The sequence below is a fragment of the Chlorocebus sabaeus genome, chromosome 5 (genome assembly GCF_047675955.1).
Source record: "Chlorocebus sabaeus isolate Y175 chromosome 5, mChlSab1.0.hap1, whole genome shotgun sequence".
NCBI classification, from domain to species: Eukaryota; Metazoa; Chordata; class Mammalia; order Primates; family Cercopithecidae; genus Chlorocebus; species Chlorocebus sabaeus.
This window is the reverse complement of record NC_132908.1, coordinates 69,437,796-69,459,153: the sequence shown is the minus strand read 5'-3', so window position 1 is coordinate 69,459,153 and position 21,358 is coordinate 69,437,796. Positions and strand designations below refer to the sequence as shown.

General features: G+C 42.0%; 2 protein-coding genes across 4 annotated transcripts in view; both read right to left on the bottom strand.

The window, feature by feature from the left end:
• AP1G1 (adaptor related protein complex 1 subunit gamma 1) overlaps nucleotides 1–21,358 on the bottom strand; it is an 88,270-nt gene that overhangs the window by 46,411 nt on the left and 20,501 nt on the right. For all 3 annotated transcript variants that reach the window (XM_073015543.1, XM_007993750.3, XM_073015544.1), the window contains exon 2: nucleotides 14,633–14,836. In XM_073015543.1, coding sequence (XP_072871644.1) covers nucleotides 14,633–14,833 — 201 coding nt within the window. In that variant the 5' untranslated portion in view covers nucleotides 14,834–14,836. The remainder of the gene's footprint in view (nucleotides 1–14,632; nucleotides 14,837–21,358) is intronic.
• LOC103233177 (uncharacterized) lies at nucleotides 574–6,108 on the bottom strand. Its single transcript, XM_073015691.1, is given in 2 exon segments — nucleotides 574–581; nucleotides 2,613–6,108. Coding segments are annotated over 2 exon segments (291 nt in total). The 5' UTR covers nucleotides 2,896–6,108.

Here is a 21,358-nt window from a genome sequence, read left to right as displayed (position 1 = left end):
CCCAGGTAATTTTTCTTTTTGTATTTTTAGAACAGACAGGGTTTCAACATGTTGGCCAGGCTGGTCACGAACTGCTGACCACAGATGATCCGTCCGCCTCAGCCTCCCAAAGTGCTGGGATTACAGGGATGAGCCACCATGCCCGGCCAAACTACCTACATCTTTTTAGAAGGCAAAGATTTAAGACCTTTGCATATCTTAATAGAAATCAAGTTCAAGAACAGATCATTTTAGCAAAGCCCCATGATACTTGCCATTCAAATAATCTGTTTTACATTAGTTTTGCAGATTCAAACAAACATAAACTAGAAGTATTGTAATAAGAGATTAACAAATCAAATTCTTAATCTCCAAGTTACATTAAATGAGCACCTAACGTGTGTTTAAGCTATGGTTCCATTTTGGGAATTAAAAAACTTAGTAACTGGAAATACACCAACCCATTCTAACCATAAGGAATGTATAATTAATTTTAAAAAAGAGAGGCAATAACTAAGTTTAATATAATGTGGAAAGTATGTGAATCAAGTACATTTAGAGCTTGATCCAAGTACTATGGGAGAGGGCAAGGGTTTAGGAATCTAATCCAGAAAAAACAAAAAACAGGAAAACTCAGTAGTGGAATTAAGCTAAAATGATTTACATGATTTCTTCTTTACATCATTGATAGAAATAGCTTCTTACGGCTCAAGAGATCTTGTAAATTAGTTTGTCCCTCTACCTGGCCTTTCTTGAAACACCTTCAAAATCACTGACATACTTTATCACTCCATCTTGACAAACATGGAAAAGGCCAAAATATTACCTCTACAGCAGTATGCAAAGGGCGAACACAAGACAGACTAACAAGGAAGAGTTTTAAAAACCATGATCCCCTTTAGAATCATACATCCCAAGGAAAGGGGCTCAAATGGAGACCTGTGTAACAGGAAGTTAAAATCACGTGAGACTACTTTTCATTACGAATTTATCTACTAAATTCAAAAGTGAAATTGAGGAAAGTAAAACAGTTCCACAGAGTTGTTTCAAGCTATTTAAAAATTGCTTTCTCAATGTACCTGCATTAAAAACATCTAAAGTTAGCTGAATACTATCACGAGCATTTCAAAGAAGTCTCCAAGGAAAATAACCAGGATCAAAAAGGAAAACATAAATGCCTTGTGAAATTGAAAAGATTATGTAAGTAACAAACCTTCCCTTTCTTCTTCACGTTCAATTAAAATTTAAAAAGCAATTTCTGAAACAGAAGTTGATGAAAGTCATCTTTACAATGTAAACAGAAAATTTACTAAGGTGAATGAGAAAATCAGAAGCTAAAATATTATCAAACAAATCTTACTCTTTTTCAAACTGGTTTTTCAAGCTTCTCATTTCATAATTCTATAAATATTTTAGTAGTGAAAGCAAATGTTCCAAGAATCAGATATCAGAATTTTCATCATACTCATTCAATCCTACTTCTGACAAACCCTAAGCATTGCACAAATGAATTATCCAAAAACATTTTATTAGGAATAGGACATACTCTTAGGCATTAATACTACTTTGTGGTTTTAGGGTCAAGTGTTTTTTTGTTTGTTTGTTTGTTTTTTAAGGATGACCGTTTCTTTATTAAACTATACAAAAAAGGCAGCTGGTAGCAGTGGCTCATGCCTGTAATGCCAGCACTTTGGGAGGCCGAGGCGGGTGGATGACCTGAGATTAGGAGTTCGAGCCCAGCCTGGCCAACGTGGTGAAACCCTGTTTCTACTAAAAATACAAAAATCAGCCAGGTGTGGTGGTGGGTGCCTGTAATCCCAGCTACTTGGGAGGCTGAGGCAGGAGAATCTTTTGAAATTGGAAGGCAGAGGTTGAAGTGAGCTGAGATCGTGCCACTGTACTCCAGTCTAGGCAGAAGAGCCAAACTCTGTTTATAATTTTAAAAAAAACTAGGCCAGGCGCGGCGGCTCAAGCCTGTAATCCCAGCACTTTGGGAGGCCGAGACGGGTGGATCACGAGGTCAGGAGATCGAGACCATCCTGGCTAACATGGTGAAACCCCGTCTCTACTAAAAAAATACAAAAAACTAGCCGGGCGAGGTGGCGGGCGCCTGTAGTCCCAGCTACTCGGGAGGCTGAGGCAGGAGAATGGTGTAAACCCGGGAGGCGGAGCTTGCAGTGAGCTGAGATCTGGCCACTGCACTCCAGCCTGGGCGACAGAGCGAGACTCCGTCTAAAAAAAAAAAAAAAAAAAAAAAACTATACAAGAAAGGGAGGGGAGGGGGGCAGCTGTGGGGTTTGGTCCCACCCCCAGACTGGTGCTGTCTGAAAGGAGGGAATCTGAGGGAGATCCCAGGCAGCTGATAGGGATGGGGCAGGACATGAGGCTAGGGATGCAGAGGTTAGGCAGGAGGGAGGCAAGAAGAAAACAAAGAGACAGGAGCAACTGGGGCCAGCTGGGGAGCTCAGATGGAGCAGGTGAGGAGGTGGAACAATGGCAGAGTGAGGATGGAGGGGTCAGTGTCTGGAGAGGTGGAAATGAGAAAGCTGGGTAGAAAGAAGAGGGTGGGGGCTCTGGTGCAGGGCCCCGAGCAGGGAGCCAGGTGAAGAGTGGCTGGACTTGTCTGCTCCCACCCAACCTCCAGGCCCAGAGAGGCCTCCCATCCCCAGCCTGTTGGCAGGGGCGCATGCCAATGCCCCATTCTGTCTTCTGCTACTATGGATCCAGTTCATCCTCTTCTTCAGCAGCTCTCTTCAGCTCGGGCCCTTCATCATCATCATCTTCCTCTTTGGGCCCATTCTCCTCTTCCTCCACCACTTCCTTCTTTCACTCTTTCTGGCTTGCCTTCTCCTCCACCTTCTCCTTCACGTCCTTGGTGCCCAATTCAGCCACTGCCTCCACACTTTTCTCCAACATGGTGTTGGGACTGGGGCTGGCAGGGAGTTAGGGTCCCAGGACCAAGACAGAGGGGCCCTGGACAGTGGAGGGTGACTGAGGCTGGAACCTGGCATTGTGGCAGCAGCAGCAGTGGCTGCTCAGTCGGGTAAAGTTTTAAGATAGACACACTAAGTCATCAGTGACTGATGAATACAAGCTGTTGTTTTTTGTGACATTTGTTTAAGACATACCTAAACTTTGCACCCTCTCTCTGTGTGCAGCAGTCATAGAGAAGAGGGGGAAACACTAAACAACCAACCAAAAAAACAAGCAAAAAAACAAAATAAAAACCCTTACCTAAAACCTAAACTGCAAAAAGAAAAACTAAAAGTTAAAGGGGCAAGCAATATTTCAATAGTCCCCCCATTTATACAGGGACTCTGCTTCAAAAACAAGCATTTGCTTTTTGAAGGTGACAAATCTAAGGGAAAACGTAAGGTTATATGACTGGAAATAGCATCTGATATATACACTCCAGTGATGGATTAACTCTGATCACACTTTATACTTAAGTGGCCAGCAACAGTGCTGAGAATATACCATGTTTAATCTTTAAGAATGTTATCAAGGCCGGGCACAGTGGCTCACACCACACACTTTGGGAGGCCAAGGCGGGTGGATTGCCTGAGCTCAGGAGTTCTAGACCAGCCTGGGCAACACGGTGAAACCTTGTCTCTACTAAAATACAAAAAATTAGCCAGGCGTGGCGGTATGCGCCTGTAATTCCAGCTACCTGGGAGGCTGAGGAAGGAGAATCACTTGAAACCGGGAGGCAGAGGTTGCAGTGAGCTGAGATCGTGCCACTGCCCTCCAGCCAGGGCAACAAAGCGAGACTCCGTCTCAAAAAAATGTTATCAGTTTTCAAATGTTGAAAAAGAAAGATAAAGGTTAGGGGAAAAAAGTACAAAGGGGGAGATGCACACAAAAGGAGGGCATCCATTTTTCCACAGCAATCTCCAAATCTCCAAAAGCAAAACTCCACACTGTTGCATGAGTTAAAGAACAGAAGGAAAAAAGTAATCCATTACATGCATCTGCCCCTTAGGTAACAATCTCAAATATTTCAGTGGAGTACTACTACTCCACTTAAAGCTACTTGAAAAACCCACCTGAAACATTTCTAACCACAACTGTAGCAGACACTTTAAGACCAGAGTAAACAGTCCAGCTTTTATATCCACACTCCACACAATTAACGGAAAACTTTTACTTCACAGCAGAAGCATTCTAGTCAGAGATTAGCAACAAGCCTAAGAGACTGAAGTTTTCAGCTCCCTTTGTAACAAATATAGTGCCTGAAGAAGTGGTTCCCAAACTTAACTGGTCAGAACAGGTAGGAGAGTTTTGAAAACTATGGGTCACCGCCCCCACCCCACCCCTGCCGATATTATGATGGAGTAAATTTGATGTAGACATCAACAATTTAATTTTTACAAAATTTTTCTAGATGACTCTCTTTTTTGGGGGGTAGGAGGGACAGTCTCACTCTGTCACCCAGGCTGGAGTGCAGTGGTGCTATCTCAGCTCAATGCAACCTCCTCTGACTCTCACGTTCAAGCAGTTCTCATGCCTCAACCTCCCAGGTAGCTGGGACTACAGATGCGTGCCACCAACCCCAGCTAATTTTTGTGTTTTTATTATTGATGGGGTTTTGCCATGTTAACCAGGCTGGTCTCAAACTCCTGGCTTCAAGTGATCCGCCCACCTCGGCCTCCCAAAGTGCTAGGATTATAGGCATGAGCCACCATACCCAATCTATTTCTTTTTAATATTCAGAAATAACTGCCTGGTTTATACACACACACCTAAAATCATCATTTTTGAAAAGCAAGCTTATTATAGCTGCACTACCACTATGTAGGCCTGGCAACATAAAATCTATATAGAGCAGAGTCTGCGTTTTCATTCTTCTGACAAAAAAACAAAAAAACAAAAACCTGACATTCCTAGTGAGTCCAATTTTTTCTTTTGAGAAAATGATGAAATATTCCACTCAAAATACATAAAACTCACTTAACAGTCACTGACCCACCAAGCGGCTTTATCAAATCTTAACATTTCACCCTATTTATTTTAAAGTTTTTAACATTGCAGATTCAACTGAAGCCCTCTGTGTACTGGGCCTCAATCTCATTTCTCCATCCCAGAAGTAATCAAAACCCCAAACTGCTGCTCATGACTGCCATGCCATATACTCTTACTGCACATGGAGAGACAGGTGGTTTTAAATGTTTTAAACTTTAAACAAATATCAAACTGTATTCCTGCTCTTTTCGCTCAACAGCTTTGAGTATTACTCACATCAAGACAAGATGTTCCAATTCAGTTAAAACTCATTGCTACATAGTATCCCACTTTTGAATATCAACTTACCTATTATCTGAGGACAAAGAGATTGTTTGCAATGTTTTACTATTAGAAACACTGCTGAAATGAATACTCTTATACATACATGTCTTTGTATACTGGACAATTTATCCACCTGGGGGGTAGTACCCCAGCATAGTACCAGCTTAAGTACTTTTTGTATACTGGACAGTTTATCTGGGTTATATACCTAAGGAGGCTTGATCAAATTCAGATTTTTCAGGTTTTGCTTTGTTCTGTTGTGATCTCATTTTGCAAATATGCACCACTTAGAGCCACTGGTATGAACTTTCATCAGGAGGCATATAATTATTTCTGGTAGTTGTCTCTCTTTTGTGACTTTAGCAGCACTGATGATCATCATGGGTTGCAAAATCATTATATTCGAATTCTTCTCTTAATTTATTAGTTGGACTATAGCTCTAAGAAGAAACTTCTCTATATAGAAGAAAGGCCATACTATTGCTAAGGAAAGGTAATATAAATGTTTATTTCAATCAATTACAATTATTATCCTTCTTTTTATTGACAGAGTCTCACTGCCAACCAGGACGAAGTACAGTGGTGCGATCTTGCCTCACTACAAACTCCGCCTCCCAGGTACAAGCAATTCTCAAGTCTCAGCCTCCAGAATACCTGGGATTACAGTTATCTGCCACCATGCCTGATTAATTTTTGTATTTTTAGTAGAGATGGCGTTTCACCATGTCGGTCAGGCTGGTCTCGAACTCCTGAGCTCAAGCAATCTGCCCGCCTCAGCCTCATAAAAGACTGAGATTACAGGTGTTAGTCACCGCACCCCGCCTACCATCATTATTCTTTTTTTTTTTTTTTTTTTTTTTTTTGAGATGGAGTCTCACTCTGTTGCCCAAGCTGGAGTGCAGTGGCGCAGTCTCAGCTCACTGCAACCTCCTCCACCTCCCGGATTCAAGCGATTCTCCTGCCTCAGCCTCCTGAGTAGCTGGGATTAACAGGCACCTGCCACCACGCCCGGTTAATTTTTATATTTTTTGTATTTTTAGTAGAGGCGGGGTTTCACCATGTTGGCCAGGATGTTATCGAACTCCTGACCTTGTGATCTGCCCGCCTCGGCCTCCCAAACTGCTGGGATTACAGGCATGAGCCATCATGCTCAGGTGATTATTCTTCTTACTAATGTTCAAAGTATCTCTTTTGGGGGTATGACAGCCTCTTCTGGTGACTACTGAAACCTTCTGACATGATCTTTGCAGTCTTCCCTGCTTTCTGGCATAGTAACATCGTTATTTTGTACATTTTCTTACCCTGGATTTGGGATCAGCCATCTTTCAAATGGGCTGAAAGTAGTATTTGGAGACCACAATCTAGGCTTAAGGATAGCTCATTGCTATGGGTCTGGTCATTAATTCTGAGGCTTTTCAAGGCATAGTACCAGTTTAAGCACTTTTTTTTAAGAAAAAATTCCTTAATGTGAAAAAGCGTGTCTACTAAACCCTATATGAATTACCCACATATTACTGTAGAGCATTTGTTTACAGCTTTAACAAGAGTGGCTATTATCATCACTTATTTGCAATAATGTACTACCTGTACACTGTAATAAGAAAATAAGAAAATGTATAAGGATGTCAAAGGAAAAAAACAGAACTGCCATTGTTTGCAGACAATAGTAGTACTGACTACATGGAAACAATGACGTCTACAGAGACTCTTAGAACCAAGTTCAATAATGTGGCAAAGTAGATAAATATTTTTAAAAATCAATTGTATCACTATAGATCTAAAACATAATTATGTAAAATTTTATTTATTTATTTATTTATTTATTTATTTTGAGACGGAGTCTCGCTCTGTCACCCAGGCTGGAGTACAGTGGCCAGATCTGGGCTCACTGCAAGCTCCGCCTCCTGAGTTCACACCATTCTCCTGCCTCAGCCTCCCTAGTAGCTGGGACTACAGGCGCCCGCCACCTCGCCCAGCTAGTTTTTTGTATTTTTTTTCGGTAGAGACGGGGTTTCACCGTGTTAGCCAGGATGGTCTCGATCTCCTGACCTTGTGATCCACCCTTCTCGGCCTCCCAAAGTGCTGGAATTACAGGCTTGAGTCACCAAGCCCGGCCTTAAAATTTTAAAGGATACTATTTGCAACAGAAACAAGAGCTCTTAAGAACCTACAAATATATTTCTCCAAAGATGTGTAAGACCTAAAAATCCTGTGTTTTAAGGGAAATTTTTAAAAAATTTTTTTAAAGATGTATAAGAATTTATGGAGAACACTGCAAAATTTAGAGAATCTAAAGAAGTGCAGTCCTATGCTACACAGATGGAAGGGAAGAATATCCTACACAGGTAATTGGGTATAGCAAGCAAGGTTGGAACTGGGGAAAAACAGAATCAGGCCCAGCCTAGAAGCAGCATACTACTGACATGTGGAAACGTAGATTTCCATCTCACAAATGTTATTATTTTTATAAGAGAAATTAGGAATCCAGATTTCTATGGAAATTCTTTTTTGTTTTTACATACTAGCAGAAACCATTTTAAATACCATACAGGACAAAGAAAGAACACATCTGTGGAAGAATCTGGCCCCGAGCCACCAGTTTTCTACTCCTGCAATCTACCTACTTCTTTAGATAATTCATTAATATTTCTGGGTTGTGCTTAACCCACACACGGAAAAAGGTTACACACAGTACAGGAAATCTATGACCACTTTTGTTATAAAAATGCTGAGGATACTATCTCTTACATTATTAAGAGACTCCTAGACCAAAGGTCCATATAAAAAAATCTCTTAGAATTCAGTGCTTCAAAAAACATTGCTGTCCTTTAGGAAATGGTAAAACGCATAACGTTTGAGGCTTTCTATATACAAAATATGTGTCTAACACTTACTATCTTACTCTTCATAACAACACTATAAAGTAGGCATTAAGACTGTCCCCATTTTACAGATGAGGAAACTGAAACACAGAAAGGTTAAAAATCGTGCTCAAAGCCAGAAGTCACATCCAGGCAGTCTGGTTCTCTGCAGTTTCGTCCTTCCATCTTGGCAATAACAACGACCTAACAGGTGACTGTCTCTTTTCTTGCCCTAGCTGTCACGCCAACAGCAACTACACAGGCCTTATGCTCTAAATGCTTCCTTTTTCCAACTTTCAATTTCTACTATTTTTTTCTCTTTAATGTAGATGCTGGTAGTTTATGCCATCTCAAATCCTTTGTACAGCAAGGAAGGGCAAAGTTTTTGTTTTTGTTTTTGTTTTTTTTGAGACAGAGTCTTGCTCTGTCACCTAGACTGGAATACAATGGTATGATCTTGGCTCACTGCAACCTCCACCTTCCAGGTTCAAGCAATTCTCCTGCCTCAGCCTCCCGAGTAGCTGGGATTACAGGCGCCCACCACCACGCCTGGCTAATTTTTGTATTTTTAGTAGAGATGGAGTTTCCCCATGTTGGCCAGGATGGTATCAAACTCCTGACTTCAGGTGATCCCCCCACCTTGGCCTCCCAAAGTGCCGGGATTACAGGCATACGTTACTGTGTCCATCCTACCCTACCCCTTAAGTTTTACTGTAAAACTTAAGACTTATAAAATATAGCTACTAGAAATTTTTAAATTTCTAATGTGGCTTATATTTTATTTCTATCAGCATCATATTAGATACTGCAGTAAAAAGTTTTTAAAAAGGTAAAATTAGTTTTAATAATATTCTTTAATCAATATATCTAAAATATCATTTCATCATATGATTAACACAAAAATTATAATTAGGTATTTTACACTTGCTTTTCCACTAAAGTTTCAATAAAAGTATGTACTTTACACTTACAGCACATCTCAATTTGTACATTTTCATCAGAAATAGCTGAACTAAAAAGAAAAAAAAGAAATAGCTGAACTGTATTTAGAGTTCATAAAATTTACTATTTATAAAGTAGACTCACATACCCAGGTTGTTTAAAACATATTTAAAAGTCTTCCAATAATAACTAGGCTAGGGGCCGGGCGCGGTGGCTCATGCCTGTAAGCCCTGCACTTTTGGAGGCCGAGGCGGGCGGATCACGAAATCACGAAATCTACTAAAATACAAAAAAATTAGCTGGGCGCGGTGGCGGGCGCCTGTAGTCCCAGCTACTTCGGAGGCTAAGGCAGGAGAACGGCGCGAACCCGGGAGGCGGAGCTTGCAGTGAGCCAAGATCGAGCCACTGCACTCCAGCCTGGGCGACAGAGTGAAGACTCCGCCTCAAAAAAAAAAAATAATAACTAGGCTAGGTGTGGTGGCTCACACCTGTAATCCCAGCACTTTGGGAGGCTGAGACGGGTAGATCACTTGAGGTCAGGAGTTCAAGACTAGCCTGGGCAACATGGTGAAACCCCGTCTCTACCAAAAAAACAAAAATTAGCTGGTGTGGTGGCGGGTGCCTGTAGTACAGCTACTCAGGAGGCTGACAGGAGAATCGCTTGAACCTGGGTAGTGAAGGTTGCAATGAGCCGAGATCGTGCCACTGTACTTCAGCCTGGGAAACAGAGCAAGACTACATCTCAAAAAAAAAAAAAAAAAAAAAAAAAGTTTTCCAATAACTAAATCAAGTACCCCAAAAAACCTTATTTTCCTTTAGGATTCACCTGAGCTGAAACAGCCACATTCCAAGAGGTCAATAGCTACATGTAGCTACTGGTTACCATAATAAACACTGCATCTAACAAATAAAATGCAATTAAAGAGTAGCTGCAGGCTGGGCGTGGTGGCTCATGCCTGTAATCCCAGCACTTTGGGAGGCCAAGGCAGGTGGATCACCTGAAGTCAGGAGTTTGAGACCAGCCTGGCCAACTTGGTAAAACCCCGTCTCTACTAAAAATACAAATATTAGCCAGGCATGGTGGCAGGCGCCTGTAATCCCAGCTACTCCGGAGGCTGAGGCAGGAGAATAAGTTGAACCTGGAAGGCAGAGGATGCAGTGAGCCAAGATTGCACCATTGCACTCCAGCCTGGGGGACAAAAGTTAAACTCTGTCTCAAAAAAAAAAAAAAGTAGGCTGGGCATGGTGACTTACGCCTATAATCCCAGCACTTTGGGAGGCCAAGGTGGGCAGATCACAAGGTCAGGAGATCCAGACCATCCTAGCTAACACGGTGAAACCCGTCTCTACTAAAAACACAAAAAAATTAGCCGGGCATGGTGGTGGGCGCCTATAGTCCCAGCTATCAGGGAGGCTGAGGAAGAAGAATGGCGTGAACCCGGGAGGTGGAGCTTGCAGTGAGCCGAGATCACACCACTGCAGTCCAGCCTGGGCAACACAGTGAGACTCCATCTCAAAAAAAAAAAAAAAAAGTGGCTGTTATTATACACTAGATGAAAACAGCACTGTGATTCACACATGCAGGTGACAAAACCTAGATATGAACCTTTCACAGGTGTATTATAAAGGTAATTCCAACGGGTGGGGTACCAAATTACTGATATGAACAAGATGGTGACTCATTTAAACAGAGGAAACAGAACAAGAAATTAAAATTATGATTCCTAGTCCCATTCAGAAAAATATTTTATGATACAATTTTAGCAGTTTTCTTGAGCATTTACACTTTCTACCTAAGAGTTAAATATTTTATCAAATAATTAAGTCCCAAAATACCCCAAAATGCCACCTAACCTTAAAAGCACATTCTATTTAAACACATTAAAGAAATGAATCTTAGAAAATATATAGAGATTTTTTTACAAAATGAAATATCCCCCAAAATCTTGTATCTACTCTGATTCCAAATTCAAGAATTTGCCCTTAGTAATGGGACTGTGGCTCACACCTATAATCACAGCACTTTGGGAGGTTGAGGCCCAAGGACCACTTGAGCCCAGGAGTTTAACACCAGCCAGGGCAATGTGGCAGAATCCCTACTCTACAATTCTTTTATTTTTTTATTTTTTTGAGAAGGAGTCTTACTCTGTCGCCAGGCTGGAGTGCAGTGGCACAATCTCAGCTCACTGCAACCTCCACCTCCCGGGTTCAAGCGATTCTCCTGCCTCAGCCTCCCAAGTAACTGGGACTATAGGTGCGTACCACTATGCCCAGCTAATTTTTGTATTTTTAGTAGAGACGGGGTTTCACCATGTTGACCAGGATAGTCTCAATCTCTTGACCTCGTGATCCGCCCACCTCGGTCTCCCGAAGTGCTGGGCAAAGGCGTGAGCCACCACGCCCAGCCCAAATTTTTTTTTTTTTTAATTAGCTGGCCAAGCATGGTAGTGCACACCTATAATCTCAGTACTTTGAGACGCCAAGACATGTGGATTGCTTATGCACAAGAGTTCAAAATCAGCCTGAGCAACACAGTAAAGCCCTGTCTCTACAAAAAAAAACAAAAATTAGCCTGGTGTGGTTCCCAGAAGGTCGAGGCTGCAGTGAGCTGAGTAGAAAGACTGTGGTGTCCACTGTACACTCCAGCCTGGGCAACAGAGTGAGACTCTGACTCAAAAAATTAGCTGGGGAGCCGGGTGCAGTGGCTCACGCCTGTAATCCCAGCACTTTGGGAGGCCGAGGCGGGCGGATCATGAGGTCAGGAGATCGAGACCATCCTGGCTAACACGGTGAAACCCCGTCTCTTCTGAAAAATACAAAAAATTAGCCAGGCGTGGTGGCGGGCGCCTGTAGTCCCAGCTACTCGGGAGGCTGAGGCAGGAGAACGGCATGAACCCGGGAGACGGAGATTGCAGTGAGCCGAGATCCCGCCACTGCAATCCAGCCTGGGCGACAGAGCGAGACTCCGTCTCAAAAAAAAAAAAAAAAAAAAAAAAAAAAAAATTTAGCTGGGGCTGGCGTGGTGGCTCATGCCTATAATCCCAGCACTTTAGGAGGCCGAGACAGACAGATAAGGAGGTCACAAACTCGAGACCAGCCTGCCCAATATGGTAATGCTCCACATCTACAAAAAATACAAAAATCAGCCAGGTGTGGTGGCACACGCCTGTATTCCCAGCTACCTGGGAGGCTGAGGCAGAAGAATCTTTCGAATCCGGTAGGAGGTGGTTGAAGTGAGCTGAGATCACGCCACTGGACTCTAGCCTGGGTGACAGAGCGAGACTCCATCTCAAAAAAAAAAAAAATTAGCTAGGTGTGGTGCCACACACCTGCAGTCCCAGTGACTCGAAAGGCTGAGGTAGGAGGAGAGCTTGAGCCCAGCAGGTTGAGGCTACAGTGAGCCATCACAGAGCCACAGACTGGGCCATAGAGCAAGACCCTGCCTCCAAAAAAAAAAAAAGAATATGCTCTTAAAGAACTTAATCGGGAATATATAAATGTACTGCTTACAAAATGTTAATAATGGTTATCACTGAGGAATTAAGAGTCTTCCCCCTCACTAGACTTTTTTATAGCCCAATTTCTAATATATCCGATTTCTGTAAATCTAACCTAATACTTAAAATCAATCAACAAGAACACATGGGCATCAATCTGCTTTATACTATGGCACGTACTATATGGATAACCACCTGGATCAATTTTTGATGTGATAAAGCTTATAATTGAAACATCAGAGCTTCAGGGTTTAATTCCACTTCTAACACTGTATGAATGAAATATGAAATATATTTCAAAGAATGTATTATATTTTAGAAACAATTCCTGTGAAAGAGAAGAATACTATTATGACACTAATTCTGTCCCAAACCAAATACGTGAATATATTGATGAACCGGTAGTTGCTTCTGCCTGGCCCCTTTTCTTTTGATCCAGTCCCCTTTCCTCTGATACTAACACATCAATTTTTCTTTGGGAAACTAATGGACTCCCACTCTCGATCATATATTTCTAAAGATGTTGACCCTACTCCAAACCCGAAGATAAGCACAAAACCCAAGTCAGTCTGGTAACATTAAATCCAGTACTTTTTTGTTTTAACTTGGGGGCAGGAGATCTCCTTCCACTGAAATTACTGACCTAAACAGAAAATAAGCTGCTGGCTATCTTTCCTGATAGTGTTAAACATTCTTTCTTTCAGTTTTGCAGTATGTTCCTTAGAGAGACTATTTAGCATATAATACAATTCTTAAATTATTAAAATAAAATTTAATAGCATTAATATGAGATAAAAAATAACTCACTATTTCCTTTTCCGTGACTAAACTCCACTTATGACAATACAAACATGGAAAGAAGAAAGGACTTATCATTGAGACTATCATTCTCAAAACCCACACTGGACATATTAAATAGTAACCATTTGTGCATGGGAGACAATCAGCAGCCAGATCTGCTCAAGTTATAGCAATCAAGGCACAAAGTAATTAGAACAAAATAGACACCACCAATTGGCAACCACCTAATTTCCTTAAAAACATATTGTGGGCCGGGCGCGGTGGCTCACGCCTGTAATCCCAGTACTTTGGGAGGCCGAGGTAGGTCGATCACCTGAGGCTGGGAGGTCAAGACCAGCCTGACCAACATGGAGAAACCCCGTCTCTACTAAAAATACAAAATTAGCCAGGCGCAGTGGCACGTGCCTGTAATCCCAGCTACTCGGGAGGCTGAGACAGGAGAATCACTTGAACCCGGGAGGCGGAGGTTGCAGTGAGCCAAGATCGTGCCGTTGCACTCCAGCCTGGGCAAAAAGAGCGAAACAACTCCATCTCAAAAAAAAAAAAAAAAAAAATACTGTGAACTTCTCCACATAACATTGTGCCCAGAGAAAATAATTAAGACGACATTTAGCAAGCCCTTTTGTAAAAAAAAAAAAAAAAGAAAAAGAAAAAAAAAGAAAAGAAAGAAAGAAATGGGATTTTACTTTGTTGCCCAGGCTGGAGCACAGTGGTGCAATCATAGCTCACTGAGGCCTCGAAACTCGAAATCCTCTTGATTTAGCTTCCTGAGCAGCTGGGACTAAAGGCATGCTCTATTACACCAGGCTATTTTCTTTTTTTTTTTTAAGAGCAGGGTCTCACTATGTTGCCCAGGCTGATCTCAAACTCCTGGTCTCAAGTGATTCTCCCACTTCAGTGTCCCAAGTAGCTGGGATTACAGGCACAAGCCACCATGCCCAGCAAGAAACATTTTCTTAAATATTCATTATAGTCCAGGCACTGTGGCCGAACAATCACATAATCCTGGTCAATCTTTAAGCAAGCTGGCTGTCACCATCAAAATATTCTCTCATCCGCATAATCAGACTCCCAATGGAAAGGATAATTGATGGCAGTATCATGCCTTTCTGGATCTGCAGCTTGTTCTCTCAATCTTACCCTCAGTTCCACAAAAATCAGACTACAAGGCTATCAAAAGCACCTCCCCACCAGAAAAAGATGGACAATCCCTGAGCAACAGTGTCAAAGAATACCCTTGCTACATGTAGTCTCAGCCCAGCCTACCTGTCCAAAGTGAGCAGGGTAGCCCAGCATGTGCATATACAGTAATTTTGCCACATTCCGACATCGGTATGTATTGTCTTCTTCTCTAAAAGATGACCGGATTGCAGCACATTCTTTCTGGATCATTTCTCGTTCTTCAGCTTGGGTTCGGGCTGTCCGGATGGTCCGGATCAGCTCCCGCAATCTGATGGGGGCTGGCATCCTCTGGATATGCAAAGACATTAAATAGAGATGTTCACATTTTTTACTACCAAAACTATTCACACAACTTCACATTTAAATTTCTGACTAGTTTTTAAGAATTCAAGACTTCCCAAATTCAGCTCAGCTAAGCTAAACAAAGCTTGCTAAGCTTCAGCAAAGCTATTACATACAGACCTCTCAACTCTGTACATTTCTGGAAAGGCTACAAACAAAAATGGCTAAGTATTACATTAAGCAACATAAGACAAAGAATACACTAAATATGTAAAGTCCATCACTAATATCAAAATATCTCAGAAACTAATACAACTCAAATCTTTACTCAATCCTTAAAGTAATAAGGAAAGGTCTATGCCTAACCTTAAAAAAGATAGATATTGGCCGGGCGCAGTGGCTCAAGCCTGTAATCCCAGCACTTTGGGAGGCCGAGACGGGCGGATCACGAGGTCAGGAGATCGAGACCATCCTGGCTAACATGGTGAAACCCCGTCTCTACTAAAAAATACAAAAAACTAGCCGGGCGAGGTGGCGGGCGCCTGTAGTCCCAGCTACTGGGGAGGCTGAGGCAGGAGAATGGCGTGAACCCGGGAGGCGGAGCTTGCAGTGAGCTGAGATCCGGCCACTGCACTCCAGCGTGGGTGACAGAGCAAGACTCCATCTCAAAAAAAAAAAAGATAGATATTTTCTGTTCAACTGCTCTTACACACCACATAGCTCAACAAAAATAAATATGGTCACAATCATAGCTCAACTCAACAAAATATGAGAGATTGAGAAGACCAACTGTCAGATTAAAACACATTCGACAAACTGTAATCATCTCAGTACACTGCATATACTTTGAAAATGTGATGAGGAAAAAATAAACTAATCACAGAAAATAATGCTATTAGTGTCATGAATATCTTTTAAAAGTAAAAAAAGAAGTTAACAAAGGACATAAAACAGCCTAAATAATTAACAAACAAAAAACAACAACAACAAACAGAATGTGCACCATCTAATTTCAATAATTACTACAAAGCTATAGTAATCAGGGAAATGTGGAACTAACTGAATTTAAGAATATACTGAAGCAGGCCAGACACGGTGGCTCACGCCTATAATCCCAGCATTTTGGGAGGCCGAGGCGGGTGGATCACCTGAGGTCGGGAGTTTGAGACCAGCCTGGCCAACATGGAGAAACCCCATCTCTACTAAAAATACAAAATTAGCCAGCCATGGTGGCACATGCCTGTAATCCCAGCTACTCAGGAGAATCGCCTGAACCCGGGAGGTGGAGGTTGCAGTGAGCCAAGATCGCACCATTGCACTCCAGCCTACGCAACAAGAGTGAAACTCCATTTCAAAAAAAAAAAAAAGAATAGAATGAAACAAAACTAAAAGTTGAGGAATAAACCCATACAAATATGCACTAGTGATTTTTAACAAAGAGACCAGAGTTATTCAATAGGAACAAGATAGTCTTTCAATGAATGGTGCTGGCAACTATATCTCTCCATGGGGCAAAAAAATTAACCTCAATCCTAACCGCACACAATACACAAAAATTAACTAAAAATGGATCACAAACCTAAAAGTTAAAGCTAAAACTAAAAATCTTCCAGAAGAAAACACAGAGGAAAATCTTTGCAAACAGGTTAAACAGAGAGACTTCACACACAACCAGGAAGTATAAAAGAAAAACTTGGTAACTGGACTCTATCAAAGTCTAAAATTTTTGCTCTTCAAAAGACATCATTATGAAAATAAGGCATGCCAGCTGGGCACAGTGGCTCATGCCGGTAATGCCAGCACTTTGGCAGGCTGAGCCAGGAGGATCACCTGAGGTCAGAAGTTTGAAACCAGCCTGGCCAACATGATGAAAACCTGTCTCTACTAAAAATATAAAACTAGCCAGGTGTGGTGGCACATGACTGTAATCCCAGCTACTTGGGAGGCTGAGGCAGGAGAATCGCCTGAACCTGGGAGGCGGAGGTTGCAGTGAGTGAGGAAGGAAAGGAGGAAAGAAGGGGGGGGGGGGGAAGAGAGAGAGAGAAAGAGAAAGAAAAAAGAAGAAAGAAAAAGAAAGAAAGGAAGGAAGGAAGGAAGGAAGGAAGGAAGGAAGGAAGGAAGGAAGGAAGGAAGGAAGGAAGGAGAAAGAGAGAAAGAGAGAAAGAGAGAAAGAGAAAGAAAAGAAAAGAAAAGAAAAGAAAAGAAAAGAAAAGAAAAGAAAAGAAAAGAAAAGAAAGAGAAAGAGAAAGGAAGAAAGGGTAAGCCACAGAAAGGGAGAAATATTCAATATACATATCTGTCAAAGGACCTGCATTCAGGGTATGTAACTTTTACAACTCAATAATAAGACAATCTTAATTAGAAAGTGGGTAAAAAGGCTGGACATGGTGGCTCACGACAGTAATCCCAGCACTTTGGGAGGTCGAGGCTGGTGGATCACCTGAGGTCGGGAGTTCAAGACCAGCCTGACCAACATGGAGAAACCCTGTCTTTACTAAAAATACAAAAAATTAGCCAGGTATGGTGGCGCATGCCTGTAATCCCAGCTACTCTGGAGGCTGAGGCAGGAGAATCGCTTGCACCCCGGGAGGCAGAGGTTGTGGTGAGCCGAGATCGCACCATTGCACTCCAGCCTGAACAAGAAGAGCAAAACTCCGTCTCAAAAAAAAAAAAAAAAAAAGTGGGTAAACAAAAAAAAAGGCTGAAATATTAGAACAAACACTTCTCGAAAAAACAGACAAATGGTTGTAAGCACATGAAAAGATGCTTAATATCATTAGTTAGCAGGGAAAACCAAATTAAAACCATGATGACAGATCACTGCAGTTACAAAAAAAAAAAAAAAAGAAAACCATAATGAGATACCACAAAAACGGCTACAATTAAAGACTTGCCATACCAAGACTTGGCAATGACATAGCACAACTGAACTTTCATAAAGTGCCCACGGGAATAAAAATGGTTCAACCACTTTAGAAAACAGTTTGGCAGGTTTTTATGATGTTAAACATACACTTAGCATATAATTCAGCAAATCTACTCAATGTTTACCTAAGTATTTACCCATGAGTAATGAAAATATGTATCTTCACCAAAACTTGTACATAAAATGTTCATAGAAATTTAATTTATAACTGTCAAAAACTGAAAACAATCCAAATGTCCATAAACAGGTAAATGGATGATGGTATATCCATATAATGGAATATTTATCAGAATAAAACAGAACCAGTTATACACAACATAAGAGTCTCAAACACATTCTAAGCTAACATTCTGCTAAGCAAAGGCAGCAGGCACAATATAGTACATATTATATGATCCCATTTACGTGAAATTCTAGGACAAAGCTAAGCCACAGTGATGGAAAAAACATCACTGTGTGGCTGGGCGCAGTGGCTCACGCCTGTAATCCCAGCACTTTGGGAGGCCGAGGCTGGCGGATCACCCGAGGTCAGGAGTTCGAGACCAGCCTGGCCAACATGGTGAAACCCCCGTCTCTACTAAAAATAAAAAAAAAATAAGAAAATAGCTGGGCGTGGTGGCGCACATCTGTAATCCCAGATACTCCAGAGGCTGAGGCACGAGAATCGATTGAACCCGGCGGCAGAGGCTGACAGTGAGCTGAGACCGTGCCACGGCACTCCAGCCTGGGTGACAGAACAAGACTCTGTTCCCAATTAAAAAACAAACAAACAAACAAAAAACACATCACTGTGTATCATGTGTAGTCAACAATGTTGACTAAGAACATTTTAAACGATAGTAAAATTGATGAAGATATCATTACAATCCTTTTCAGTACTTATTACCTGTAGAATCCTTAAGTCAATGATTCTCAATGTTTTTCTAACCCAACACACCAGGAGGATATCCCAGTCAATATAGCATTAATCCTCAAAGTAGGGATTAGCGCATTTTGGATTTAGAAAAACTCCCTAGGTACTGATATGCTCCTCCAAGAGGAGCCATACTGTCTCCTTTAAGGTTGTGTGTCTTAAACTACTATATAAAGCTATCTGTATAGTGCTGTTTTTGTTACTTTTTAATAAAAATACTCAAAGGTCTAGCGTTTGAAGTTTATAAAATACTTTTCCATTTATTATCTCATTTGTTCCTTTAGATTATCTTGAAGTTAAGAGTAGAGATCACTGGCCGAGTGCGGTGGCTCACACCTGTAATCCCAGCACTTTGGGAGGCCGAGGCGGGTGGATCACTTGAGGTCAGGAGTTCAAGGCCAGCCAGGCCCACATGGTGAAACCCCATCTCTACTAAACATACAAAAACAGTTAGCTGGGTGTGGTGGCATGCGCCTGTACTCCCAGCTACTCGGGAGGCTGAAGCAGAACTGCTTGAACCCAGGAGGTGGGGGTTGCAGTGAGCGGAGATCACGCCACTGCACGCCAGCCCGGCTGACAGAGGAAGGCTCCGTTTAAAAAAAAAAAAAAGAGTAGAGATCATTATCCCCATTTTTCCCATGAAGAAACTTCATTTCAAAGCAATTATGCAACTTCCTCAAGATCACAAAGGTAATAAGGGACAGAGCTAACCTAACACCTGAACCAGGTCTTAGAACTCCAAGGCTGAAGTTCTCCCAACATTATAAAAATGTACAATACGTTTACAGAGGAAATTATATGATTGCTTGGGTTTTAAAATACTCAAGGAAAAAAAAAATACTGAGGAGAGAGAGAGGAGACAGTGATACAGTTTGGATACTTGCTCCTGCCCGTATTTCATGTTGAATTGTAATCCCCAATGCTGGACGTGGGGCCTGGTGGGAGATGTTTGGATCATTGGGGCGGGATCCCTCATGAATGGCTTGGCCCATTCCCTCATTGATAAGCAAGCTCTCACTCTGAGTTCACATGAGTCATGGTCATTTAAACGTTTGTGGCACCATAAGCCATCACCTTGTCAATAAGTGACCTCTCACTCTGAGTTCATATGAAGTATGTGGCACCATCTCCCCCCCTCAACTCTCTCTCTCTTGCTCCTGCTTTCATCACGTGAAGTGTCTGTGCCCGCTTTGCCTTCTGCCAAGGGTAAAGAAGAGGCCTCCCCAGAAACAGATGCCGGCACTATGCTTCCTGTAAAGCCTGAAGAACCATGAGCGAAGTAAATCTCTTTTCTTACAAGTTACCCAGTCTGAGGTATTTCTTTACAGCAGTGCAAGAATGGCCTAATACAGGCCAGGCGCAGTGGCTCACGCCTGTAATCCCCGCACTTTGGGAGACCAAGGCAGGCAGATCACCTGAGGTCGGGAGTTCGAGACCACCCTGACCAACATGGAGAAACCCCTTCTCTACTAAAAACACAAAATGAGCCAGGAGTGGTGGCGCATGCCTATAATCTCAGCTACTCGGGAGGATGAGGAAGAAGAATCACTTGAACTCGGAAGGCGGAGGCTGCGGTGAGCCAAGATCACACCATTGCACTCCAGCCTGGGCAACAAGAGCGAAACACCATCTCAGAAAAAAAAGAAGAAGAAAATAACTTTTCTCTACCGAGGCCTCAATGATCCTACAAACTAAACGAAAAGACCATTGGAAAAAGGCTTAAATCTAGACCTAAAACATGTAGACAAATGAGAAAACAATCATAAGAGTTTTAAGCCAGCTGAGAGAAAAACAAGTTATCTAGAGTAAATTCCCAGCTATCACTCACAGAATCACAGAAATACAGTTCTTGCCACTAGCTTTTTATGGAGGAAATTGAGGATACAGGCTTTAACTACTTTGTACAAGGTCACAGAGTTAGTTACTGGCCTGACTCACCTTTGGTAACGCCCCAATTCAGTCCTCTTCTTCCAATAATAGGCTGCCTCTAGCTTAGAGAAAAGCAGTAATTTTTTCTTTGAATTTTGATAGCTTACTACTATTTGATTTATTTATCACCAGAAAATATCTTAAATAGGCATGGATGAAAAACAAAAGTTAACATACAGTAAAGAAGCAAGCATTGAGGCTAGGCACGGTGGCTCATGCTCACTTTGGGAGGCCGAGGTGGGCAGATCATTTGAGGTCAGAAACTCGAGACCAGCCTGGTTAACAAAACCCCATCTCTACTAAAAATGCAAAAATTTGCCGAGCGTGGTGGCACGTGCCTGTGATCCCAGCTACTCGGGAGGCTGAGGAAGGAGAAGTGCCTGAATCCGGGAGGCGGAGGTTACAGTGAGCAGAGATCATGCCACTGCACTCCAGTCTGGACGACAGAGACTCCGTCTCAAAAAAAGAAAAAAATTAAGCATTGAAAAAACATTTTAAGATCAAAGTTCTGGTTCTAGGAAAGATGGAACAAGCACACTCCACCTTGTCTCTCCCATTGGATGCAACTATAAATCCTAGACAAAATGTATGCCACAGCTTCTTGAGGACTCTGAAAAGTAAGTAACAGAAAGGGGGCTGGAGAAAAAAAATCATCATTTTTCCTCTAGTATTGCTGTCAAGCTGGAACCCAACAGCAGCCCAAAACCAAGAAGTACTCACTGGGTGCAGAGAAAAAGAGCTCAAAGAAAAAAACATTTCT